Source organism: Macrotis lagotis, chromosome 5 (genome assembly GCF_037893015.1).
Source record: "Macrotis lagotis isolate mMagLag1 chromosome 5, bilby.v1.9.chrom.fasta, whole genome shotgun sequence".
In the NCBI taxonomy this organism is placed as follows: domain Eukaryota; kingdom Metazoa; phylum Chordata; class Mammalia; order Peramelemorphia; family Peramelidae; genus Macrotis; species Macrotis lagotis.
Window position 1 is genome coordinate 210,579,164 of NC_133662.1, and position 12,412 is coordinate 210,591,575.

The 12,412-nt window shown below is 33.3% G+C and overlaps 1 protein-coding gene across 4 annotated transcripts in view; it reads left to right on the forward strand.

The window, feature by feature from the left end:
- NTNG1 (netrin G1) overlaps positions 1-12,412 on the forward strand; it is a 460,778-nt gene that overhangs the window by 383,665 nt on the left and 64,701 nt on the right. Inside the window, exon 6 of one of the 4 annotated variants that reach the window (XM_074188307.1) lies at positions 6,035-6,202. The exons of the other annotated variants lie outside the window; for them this stretch is intronic. Within the exon in view, the coding sequence (XP_074044408.1) occupies positions 6,035-6,202 (168 nt within the window). The remainder of the gene's footprint in view (positions 1-6,034; positions 6,203-12,412) is intronic. 4 annotated transcript variants of the gene reach the window in all.

The window sequence follows — 12,412 nt, forward strand, 5'->3', positions numbered from 1 at the left end:
GTCACCATTTCTCTTTAAGTGTGTTGTACATGACAGGTGCATTTTGTTTTTCATACTTAATTGTTGGGCATGTGTCATCTTTCATGCAATACCAATTACAAAGAAATAAGTTTCTTTGTCAAAATTCTAATCATAGCTTGACCTAGTCAGTGAAAATGATCAAAACAAGCCTGACTATTTCTGGTGAAATGTAATCAAGTCACTTTCAAAGACCCAACCCAAACAGAATTTGTCCCTTTGTTTTGTAGAAAATTGGTAGTCAAGCAATATTGGGGAAAAGGAATGAAACCAAGATTGTCTAAAATACAGCTCTCAAATTTCCTCAGAACTTGATTTTAAATATCAGGAAGGATTAAAAGGAGACTTTTGAAGAAAATCCAAATGGGTTGAAAAACTCGAGAGTTTTTCTCTAAACTAATGGTTAAATGTTCATTGATGACATTCATATAAACATGCACGCACACACACATTTCATATATATATATATATGTAGTTGTATGTATACTGGTGAGAGGTTGGTGTTACATGCTGAGCCTTGTAGGGCTTAAGAATCATCAAAACAAGGCATTGAGAATAAAGAAAAAATATTTTCCCAACCATTTCAAGAATAGTGAAATCAATGCAACCAGATTAAGAAATAAATGCACAAAAGCATCTTTTAAAATTTGACTCTTTAACATGATAAGAATGGTAGTTTTCTTTAAAGTGTATATATCAGAGTGCCTTAACCAGAATTTGGACTTCTGTCATTTAATCAGTGACTTCTTAAGAAAACAGAACTTAGGAGGCTCTAATATACTATCAAAGACACAAAGTCTTCATTTTACCAAGATATATACTTTTCCTATAGAGAGTTATTCATTCACATCTAAATAACTTTACGATTTGAATCTTTGGACTAATTTGGAAGGAAAAGAGCTTCCAGATTTTAATATCAATGGTAAATTTTTGTGCAAACAATAGGTATCCAGTATTACTTTCTGAAAGAGATAGACATTATAGATAGATATAAGAAAGACAGAAAAATAGAGAGAGAGACAGAGAAAGAGAGAGACACAGAGAGAGACGGAGAGATCTTATACCTCTGACAAGCCTTTCACTGTTCTAGATTATAATGGATCTTGTGGTTATGGAAAGAGGGATTTTTAAACAATTACAAAAATTATTTGAGACGCAGTTCTTAGTAGTAAGAGAGATTCCATGGGACACAATCCCCAGTTAGTTTTATACTGGTAAATATTTAACAATTGCCTTACCAGAGGGAAAAAATGTACACAGGACACACTTTTAAGTTTAATCTGAATTATTAACATTTTCTCCATCATCTTTTAAAAATCTAGACGATTAACAAAACAGTAAATGAAGCCTTAAATTGTAGCATTTGCCAATTTCCTTCACAGTGAAAATTTAACAGATGACTCAAGTCATTATGAGCCAATTCCAGAACACCCCTGCTCTTATCCCTTACTTCTGGGATTTGGGGATACTCTTTTTATTACCTCTGGATAAATATATTCCTGCTACCCCCAACTCCATCTCCATGAGATAATAATTTGTGGTGTTTGCTATCTTTCTCAGAATCTTAGAAATATGAATTTAAGCCAGAAAATGGTTTTAAAAAGTGGGAGGAAAATGTTTTTTTCTTAAAGTAAACCTCTGAGTAAAGAAAATTTGAACTTTCACCACACTTAAAAATCCCTAGTTATAACTAGATTCAAATTAGTGCAAATAATAAATCTCATGAAGTGACTGGATATATTCAAACTCACATTATTGGAAGCTTTAATCATATAAAATACAGTAATTGATTCCAGCCCAATAGAAACACTATTACAATTCAAATAATGGAATCACTTCATTGTATTCGTACTTAGCTATATAATTTTCCCTCCAACAAAGTGATCAAATGAGAGTACCAACCTTTCCGCATATTTCCAAAAACTAACAGTGCTAATTTTAAAAATATGATTATGTCACTGCATAGGCATATACTTTACCCCCAAGGGGGAAAAAGCAATAATACAAAAGACCTAAAATAACAGTGAGACTCAAACTTTTACCTACCTTCTAACTTTCTTATTATTACCCTCTTTTTCTCTCCTTATCTCTTTGACCTCAATCTGAATCATTCTAATCATCATCCCTAAATCAATATTTCTAACTTTTGTTCTGCAAAATTGCCTTGTCTATGTCTAACTTTTTCTCTTTGATTTCCTGGGCCTATATATGACTTAATTGGCATAGAATATATGCTTTGTTTTTGTTATTTATCTTTGCATTTGTATCTTCTATCTGTATTATAAGCATCAAGTAGGGATTTTATATGTATATATACATATATGTATATATACATATATATGTATATATACATATATATGTAATCCTCTTGTGCCTTCCATGGGGTCTTGGACATTGCAGGAACTCAAAAAGTGTTTATTATAGTTGTTAATGATTATAATGAAGATGACGTGATAATAATGAAAGCATATTTTCTCTTTTCCTGTCCATTTAAATACATTTCAGTAGTTTTCTTTGACTTAATTTCATATGCTAGTTAAGCAAACTGAAAAAGTCACAAATTCAGTCCAAAAATGATTTGCCAGGTTAGAAATGATTTCTGTACATCCAAAGTTTTAACAAATTTTGATTTCTTTGCAAATTAAGTCTAGATTGGTTGGAAGAAAGGAACAAAGTTGAATATAAAGGGGATATTTAGGCCCTTTGAAAGGTGTTCCTCTGCCTCAGGTCATAGTGTACCCTGGGAGTCAGTATCATGAATATCAATTATTATCCCCTCAGGGTTCTGCTCAGTTTTTCCTAACATGGTTTCTGATTAATTTGATAAAATAATATATGCTATGTTAATGAGGACTGCAGATGTTTGTCCTAGGTTATATTAATGTATTGAGTGAAAATTTCTTTAACTGTAAAATGAGAGGTTTAATTTGGATTACTAATCCCTTCCAGATGAAGAACTATGCTCACTCCTACATTCTAAATTTCCTATTTTTAAAAATGATTCCTAGTACTTTGCAGATTACCTTTGATCTTTTTAAAAAACATTTCCATAATCCTTTTATCCTCTTTTTGCCACTGGGAAGTATATCTGATCTATTTGGGAGCCAAAAAGAGACATATATGTTTGCAAATTCTATAAAAACAATGTTAGTATTAATTTCTATCTTAGATTATGAGACATGTTAAACCTCAGTTTCTTCTCCATTCAAAATTTTTTTTAATTAGAATTCATATCTCCTTAGGTAATTCATCTTCTTTCGAGTTTCACCAATCAGTATTCTGCCAAGATAAAGTAGTTCTTTACAGATAATATCAACACCAAAACAGAGCCTCTAAGATGCAACAGTTCAATACAAAGTATATTATATACTAGGTGGTAATCTTGTTTATAAAATGTCTCTACAGATTCAGTGAGAGACAGTGAGGAATGAGGGAATAGAAGTGCCTTATTGATACAGCTTTTGCTGAATGAAAATTTTGACACCTCAAGGGAAACATAGATAGCTCACCATTTAAAAAAAAAAAAACTAGTGTTCCCAGTGGCAGTTCTAGTCAGTTGAAGAACCCCCTAAAGAGTGACACAAATATCAACAAAGGAAAAATACTTTTAGAAACTGCTTAATCCTAGTTCCTTGACTGTGGATAGAACTGGGCCCAATCTAGAATGATGATCATCAAGACAACCATAACCATCAATGGTATTCTCTTCCAGGCCAGGTGAGCTCCCAATCAAGAAAAATCAAGAGGACAAAGAAGACTTAATTACTGCATCATCCCTATCTAAAGTTCTAAGCTTCTCTAGAAGACATATTTAGTGATTAATTCTGTTAATACTGCTCCCTAAATTAATTTATCTCCTCCCCTTGTAGTGGCTAAATTTCTTTGACTGTACTACTCCAAAAATGTATTTGCCTCATCTGCCTACCACAGTAGAAGTTTCAGGCCAAAATTAACTGTAGTTCAAAAAATTATTCAAGGGGGTGTCACAGGATAACTTTTTTTTTTCAGATTACAGGGAGTGGGCAAACTAATATCTCTGATCAATGTAATTGTAATGAAACTGGATTTTTAGTACAGGAGCATTTTATACCATGGTTTGTATTTCTAGTACTATTTTCTAGAAAATCAAATATATTAGAAATGCCTACATACTGACATGACCCCCTCCCTCAAGAAAATGAATAGTCATTTCCCTATACCTTTGACACCAACAAGCTAATCCTAAATGTAATTGTAAAGTAGTTAGTTTGTCCTCTCTGAAACTGTCCTTTTGTCTGTATTCTCTCTAAGAAACCAGTGACCTTCTGCTGCCCTCTGCTCAATGATCACCCACACATATTCTCCTTTTCCATCACCACTCCTATCAGAAAACCTATTTGCCCTAAATCCCATTTCTTTGGAACTCTGATCCCTTCTTTATAAGGTGATAATTAAATTAATAAATAAAATCTAAACTATGAGTATTGATGTTGATAGGTGAAGATAATTATCTCTACCCTGCTTTCTGCAGTATAATATGGTAGAAAGACCACTGGATTTGGAGTTGATGTGGGTTCAAATCTTGGTTCTCCTATTTATGTGATATTTGGCAAGTCATCTAACTTCTCTGGGTCTCTAGGTTGAGCTAAATGATGTGTAGTTACTCTTCCAACTCTAAAAGCTATGATCCTATAAACGTGTGCATTTTAAATAGCCAACCACATATATGACCTTTACCTTTGATGTCTAATCTGAGTGATTCGATTCTAAAAATAGCCACTTCAGATCTATAAGAAAAACAGAACTGTTGCTTTATTTTTTTAGTCTCCCCAGTTGGTAAAATACTTATATAACCATAGCAGAAGGCTAGCAGAGGACTAGTGGGAAATACATACTTTTGACAGGCAGGGCTATTAGTAGTATATTGTAGATGTCTATAGACATGCACAAATATACATATACACATTTTGTCCATGTGAAGGAAGAGCCATCCTCCTATATCATAGGAAAAAAAAATAAAGATGCTTCTCCCCTCATAAACTCACCATCCTCTCTTCGTCATATCTTTCTCCACATATCTTTCTCTGTTTTCCAACAATAATTACTTCTACTGGTAGAGTTTTCTGTAAATAAAATTTATTGTCCCTGATAGGGTTCAATTAAATGTCTTCTCATCAGTGACAGGGAAGGAAATCCACATTTCTTCCTCTTGGATTATGACCTTATACTATTTTATCTTTTGTAATTATCTCCCTATCTCATCTCACTTTTGGGGATGAGACTATTAGTACCCTAATATACCCCAATAGTTCCCTAAGGAGCCAAAAAGAACAAATATTTGGAATTACAATGGCCTTGATAAGTTTAAACACAAAACTTTAAACTTTAGAGAGAAATGAATATTTAATTGAAAAGTTATTTTACTTGAATATTTTCTTGGTGTTCGTTGTTACAATTACACTTACAGCATTGGTCTCACTTAAAGTAGTCTTTCTCAAGTCAGTGAGAAATTACTAAAAGAAAGGAAAAAATGTTCGGAGTTTAGATCCCAATTAAATTTGGCACTTTTTTTCCCTTTTTTTGTTAAGCTAAGAGAGTAGTGACATACTGAAGATTCCAAGGCTCACAAAATCTTCTCTCTCCTCTGGATAAGATGGAACATCAGAGGAAGGGGTTATTAAAAGCATTATCCTTGTCTTAAGGATACAAAAAAATAAATGGGCATTTGCATCATCAGAATTTGATCTCCTCCCAACTCCTAAAAGGTATACAACTGCAAATGCTTCCATTTCATCAGTTCTGCTAAGAACACTCTCTTCAGTCTTGTGATGAATGTCTGACTATTCTATCCTGCTTGCCACAGATGCTGCTTCCATGCCAATCAAACCATTTGTTCTCATGTGCTTCATCACCTCCCATATCTGCCCTCCCATTCAGCCATCTTTTTTACTCATGCTTCATTTGATCCAAGCATGTGATGTGCAATGACTCTACTACTGTATACTTTTTTGTATACATTTCTGTTCTTCCTTGAAAGACTGTGAATGCTTCGGCCACTCCAAACGGTGCAGTTATATCGAGCTGCTCAATACAGTCATTTGCGTGAGCTGTAAACACAACACTAGAGGTCAGCACTGTGAGTTATGCAGGCTGGGCTACTTCAGAAATGCTTCTGCACAGCTGGACGATGAAAATGTATGCATAGGTCAGTTCCATTATCATTCTGGCTTTTGTTCTGAGCCTTTTTGAGCTGTTGGGACCCGCTTCTCAGAGGCTAGTGATGTGCAGCACAACTCTTGTTGGATAGTCAAGACTGAATGAGCTCTCTCTGTGGATGCAAGTATCTCGGAGATAGATTTCAAACTCACATGGTTGAAATCTGAGTTGGGGAGATACACTTTAACCATTTTCATGATTCCCTGGAAGTTAATGGTTAAAAGAGGTAAAGAGTTCATTCTCCCTTTTGCTCCCTATAATCGTAGAACTCTCTGATCATTTCTTTGTGTTTTTACATATGATTCCTTCTAAATTTAGTTTCAGATATGAAAACAGATAGGCATTCTAGTGAATGTTCACTAGGATAGGTCTAATGATTATACCTTGTATATAATTTATCTGTAGAAAATATCAATGGATTAAAATTTAGGTTTCTGGAATTAGAAGTCATTAACAGCTAGCCCTAGGTTCATTGATCTATGATGGCAAATAAATTTCATTTGTGAGGTTTTGTTACAAAATGTGAAAGTGGGTTCTGAATTCTCACTACTATCACAGAACTAAAAACATTATTCTGCTTGTTTCCATAGCCAGAGAACAAGTGAAGTAGGGTTGGAGACTTGGATACCCAGTAGCCACCAATCCAATTGAATGAATGGATTTTATAGAATCTGGTAGCAACGACTCCTCCAAATCCAGTCACTAACCCTACCAGAAGTAGCATCACTACTTTCTTTATCACTACTTTGCTCAGATCTCACTATTACTTTGTATTTTCTTAGGGGGATTAAGATCATATTTCCATAGTGCACATCAGTGTTAAAGACTAGAAATATTTCATACTTACATGATTTTAGTAGTATGCATGGCTATGCTCCTCTGTTATAACACCAATGAGAACCGTTGTGAATTACTGTGACAGAAAAAAAATCTCATGGTGGCCAACCTTCTGAAATCTATATGACATTCAACAAGTCACAAAAATCTTTCTGGATCTCCTTCTCCCTGTCTTGACAAAAGAGTTGAATCAGATGGGTTACTAAGGACCCTTATATGTCTTAATCTAACAGCCTATGATCCTTATTACCTTAACCTATACAAAAATGTTGAAAAGAGGCACATTCCATCACTAGGTAAGCTCATTCTTAAAACCTTTACAGCTAAATCTAAAAGTCATCTCCACACCATGATGAGATATTGGGATAAGAAAAAAAAAGATCTCAAAATAATTCAAGGAAAATGAGGCACTTTAATGAGCAAGAGCAAAGAGTAGTAGTAAGTACATGCCATGGGTTTTGTCAAATAAACCAAAGTGGCTTATCTCCAGATAGATCCTAGGAAATGGCTAAGATATGAGATTATAATCAAAAGCCCCTCAAAGAAAAACATTCTCATGAAGTCAGTTAGAAATATGTTGAGAAAAGTTCTGAAAAAAAGTATCAATTCATGTAGACTTGTTATGGGAATAGAGTATTATTGTCTTTATTGTATAAAAGAGGAAATATTCTGAGACATTTTTTTAAGAAGGGGGTTATTTTAATACATTTTACATAATTTGAAAAAAATGAAAGATCTCTTTCCTAAAAAAAAAATCACCAATCCATATTGTCATGGATACCATGGATTGCATGAGTCATTTAGAAGTGTCATTATGGTGAGGAAAATGCAACCCTGGATATGGAATCAAGGGACCTACCTAACTTTTCATGCCAATTCTGCCTTTTGGGTAATATTGGACACATCACTTCATCTCACTTGTCTTAGATTTCTGCATCTGAAATGACCAGTCTTCCAATAGGTCTTCAAATTCAACCCAATTCATTATTTCTACTATGTATCAAACACTATGTAGATACAAAGATGATAAGAGTTTCTGCCTTCAGGTATCTTGTATTTTACTGACTAAACGATTTCTAGCTCCAATATTCAGTTCTGTTTAAAACCATGAAAATAAAATGTAGAATTTATTTTAAATTATGACCTTCACTAAAGTCTGTCAAACATACTTCATCATTATGTGGAGATTGCTCTGGGACCTTAAAACCTGTTCCAGTAGAGCAGAAGCTCTGACCATTTCTATGGAGTTTAACAGTGTCACTAGACACCGTCAGCTAACTTGAAGAGTTCCATCCTCAAAAGTTTGGCCACAAGTTGATGTTTTTGTTTTTGTTTTTGTTTTCTGCTTTGTTTTGTTTTGGGTTTTGTTTTTTTTGCCACAGCTCATGAATATCATCTACTAAGTGTGGAGATATTATGAACTGTGTCAGTAATGGGAGCTGGGAAGCATGAGAAGGAACCTTATTGAAACCAGGGATGCCTTGTAATATTAAAGAAGAATATTAATATTTCTACATTACTTTACTATGTCATTTCTTAATTTTTATTCTCTCAATAACGTTATGATCTTCTGCTTACTCAATTTTAAAGATGTGAAAATTAAGGCTCAGGGTAATTAAGTGATTTTTTTTTTGTCCCAAAGAGCATGTTTAGCTTAAGAAACATGTCTCTAGAGCTCTTTCCCTTATACCTCAGGGATATAAACTATTCGACTGAGTTTTTTCAGATATTTTTATTCTATTCTTTTAATAAAAAGTGATTTTGCATTACATGATTTTGAATGGAACCAATTCTACTTAATACCAATTTAGAAAAAGGAAAAAATATATAATCTTTATAATACAGAAGATTGTTTAGACTAAATTCAGGAAAACTAAAAGGCACAGAGTCCTTCTTGAGCCTCATCTCCAGGATTCCACTGGATTTGGGTCTCATCTAATATGTATGCAAATGTCATAGTCAAAAGCTATCTTATCTGCAGGTCAAAGAAAGTCAACAAAATAGGAGCCAATTTAAAAATGCTTTAAACAAATGTAAAATTTGAACCTCTTCAGGTTAATTTGCTAAGTTTCTAGATAATGAAAAAAATGAACAGTTCATAGTGAATTATACTCTAACTGATCTCTCAATGTCAGTTGTCAAGAGATTTTTCTAGTTTATTCACTCTATTTTATCATTTTGTTTAGACCTCAGCCCAAACTTGCAGATGAACCACTCAATATCCCTCTACCTAAGCATGACTACCTAAGCCAATGCTCTATGACTATTACAAAAGCTCACTTAATTACCCTGAGATTAAAAATCAGCTCCCTTTTGTGTGTATGTATGTGTATTTTTAAACACCCCTATACTGCTGATGACAATATGGAAAGCTTAACATGACTTTTTACGTTGGTCGAGAAAATTACATTGTTCAAGAGCAAATTATTTTCAACATTTGCAAGAGAATTTTATTTAGTATAATTCTGAACAACTGGGAAATCTTGTTTTAAGGAGGTAGACAAGTTTCATTTTAGAATCTGACATTATACAAATCAACTATAGATCTTGGTAAGTATCAAGAGTGACATTTTAGGTATGATTGAAATTTGGCAATGATGCTCTAACTCTGCCCCCAATTTTGTTTAAAACACTGATTTTTTTAAAGGTTGACATTCTCAATAAAAATTGTATACCTCTGATGTGACCCTGAGTAGATCATCTCCTCTTGGAACCAAAACATTGCAAAAGGCATTATTATAAAATATTTGAGCTTATTTGAATATTTTCCATCTATATATAAAATATCTGAATCTGCAAACTTATTGCATAGCAAGTACCCATAGAATCTTCTAAATAATGATTCAGACAGAAATTATATGAGTCCTAATTAATTCTAGCAACCAATCAGGAAATAAATAATGACCAAAGGAGATACCTGTGCACTGCCAGAATTTCCCATATTTATGATCTAAGCACCAATTAAGGTTGGATTTGTCTAAGTGAAGATAGCCTAGTTGGGTCTAAGTATTTTTGCATGCAAATAATTGATAGTTGAATTATAATTTTACCTTAGAAAGAAAGAGTGATGAAAATGTATGAGAATTCATCCAATTCACTCTTATAAAATAGGCATTTAATAAAGAATTGATTGGCTTGAAATTTTGAGTCCCATCTAACCCCTCATCTTTTTTAACATTTAAAGAAAAACCCATCACTTCCCCATTTAGAATTTCTGCTATGTGCTGTTCATCAAAAGCAAGTTGTCTTTTTTTTTGTCAACTCCTCACCTCAAATGTCACATGGTCATGTGTATACACAAGATGAAACCAAGGTTTTGTTGAAATAATCATAGGAAAGTGCTAGTATAATTTTATTTCATGGGAAATATAGATAATTAAGGGTACTTCATATGCACAGTATACCATAATACCCATTACATAATCACTGATAGTATTTCCCATTTTCATACATGTATAAAACATAACTATCATATCTCCAAAGATGCATGTAATTCCCTTGTAGTGACACAGAAATTACATGAAAATGAATAGTCACGGTTTTCTCAAATGTTTATACCATCCAGTTAAACTGGCAACAAGAGTTACGTGGTTCTAGTGATTAAATAGGCCTTGCTAATGCTGTGATCTAGACATCAGACAAGTAAATGGGTGATCATTACTGATACTCATAGCTCCAAGTGATAAGAGTATCAGCAGCAGCTAAATTCACCCTAAAATCCAAAACTTGGATTAATCAGAATCCCAAAGTATCTCCTATCAAATAAAGAACAAAAATTGTCATGAGAAAAAATTACTAACATTTATACAGCACTTTAGAGATTGCAAAGCACTTTTGAAAGATTTTGAAGTAAGACAAATAATCCTGATTTCTACAAATGAGTGAGAGGTAGAAATATGATAACATGACTGGAAGCCTATGAGTCATACAGACCTTGGGTTAAAAATCTATCTCTGATACCTTTAAATTTCCTGGCAAAGGGAAACCCTGAAACGTCCTGAAACAGTTTCATTATCTTTTAAAATGGGGGAGGATGAGTAGCAAATATACCTTCCACACAGACCTGTTGTGAAGATGGAGTAAGTTAATGGATGAAAAATGTTTTGCACACTATAAGACACTCTTTTTATAAATGAGAGGAATTACAAGGCAGTTTAACAATAACTAAATGTATACATCATTTCTCCTTCCTAGATTTATAGATGAGAATAGCCTTCTCTTCTTTCCCTAGTAGACTGTGCTATATGAATTTTCAATTAAATAGTTTTAATGGTAACCAGATTCTTAATATTTAAGGCAGGTTTTTACACTGAACCTTGATTTCTAAGTTATTTCTAAGAATGAGTAATATCAAAATTACCAACTTTTTCTATGATACCCACTGAGAGGCCTTCTGCTGCTCAAATGTTCCACAGGGGGTGGGGGCGGGGGCGGGGGTGGGAAAGAGGGTTGGTGTCCAGGACCTAACAGTCATTAATTACTGTTATGAGATAATTGATTGAATTATTATTATCATGGAATCATGTTTTCCAATGCTTCTTGAACATACAAAATGTTGATAATATTACCTGTAATTTACAGATTATAAATAGCAGGAAACAGATGATCCATTTGCTCCTGAGCTTATAAAATGCCAATATGTTATTTTTAAAATATGTTTAAGTTTACATTTTGAAACAATTCCAATGCTGAAGAGTAAAATACTTATAAGGTCCTGGTATAAACTGAGAAGAGGAATTTAAAGATAACAGTCTTACCTTGTAATCGTTCTCAACTCTTTATTGTCATGATTTCCAGGCCTGTTTTCATTGCAGGTACCCAGGATTTACTTATCAATGGCTTGTGATGACTTGAATAAACATTTTTAAATATATTATTTAATCTAAAGAATTCTAATTAATCTTAAGACAGCCATAATTATAATAGTAGGGAAAATAAGTTACAGAGAACATAAAGAACTTGTCCAGGGTTACACAGAAATAGGGGCTAGGATTTCAATCACTTATGACTAATGTGGCAGACTAACTTCTCATCGACTTTACCAAAGAGCCTTGGAGAAACCTAGGTAATTACCAGGCATCTTCCTAATCTAAAACAAGTCTGATTTCCCAAAGTAATAAGAATACTTCTTATCAATGAATACTGGAGTAAGTGAAAAAGATAAAAATTCATTTTCCCTTTCACATACGAAAAGAATCATTAGAAAAAAATGGTCTTTAAATTATAATGTATTGGAGATGACTAAAGTTTGGAGAATGTACTTCTTTACTAAGACTGTTACTTTGGTATCAATTAAAGCTATAACAAGTCACCTAATAAATGCAACATGCAAACTCATAACTATAATAAAAATATTTTAAGA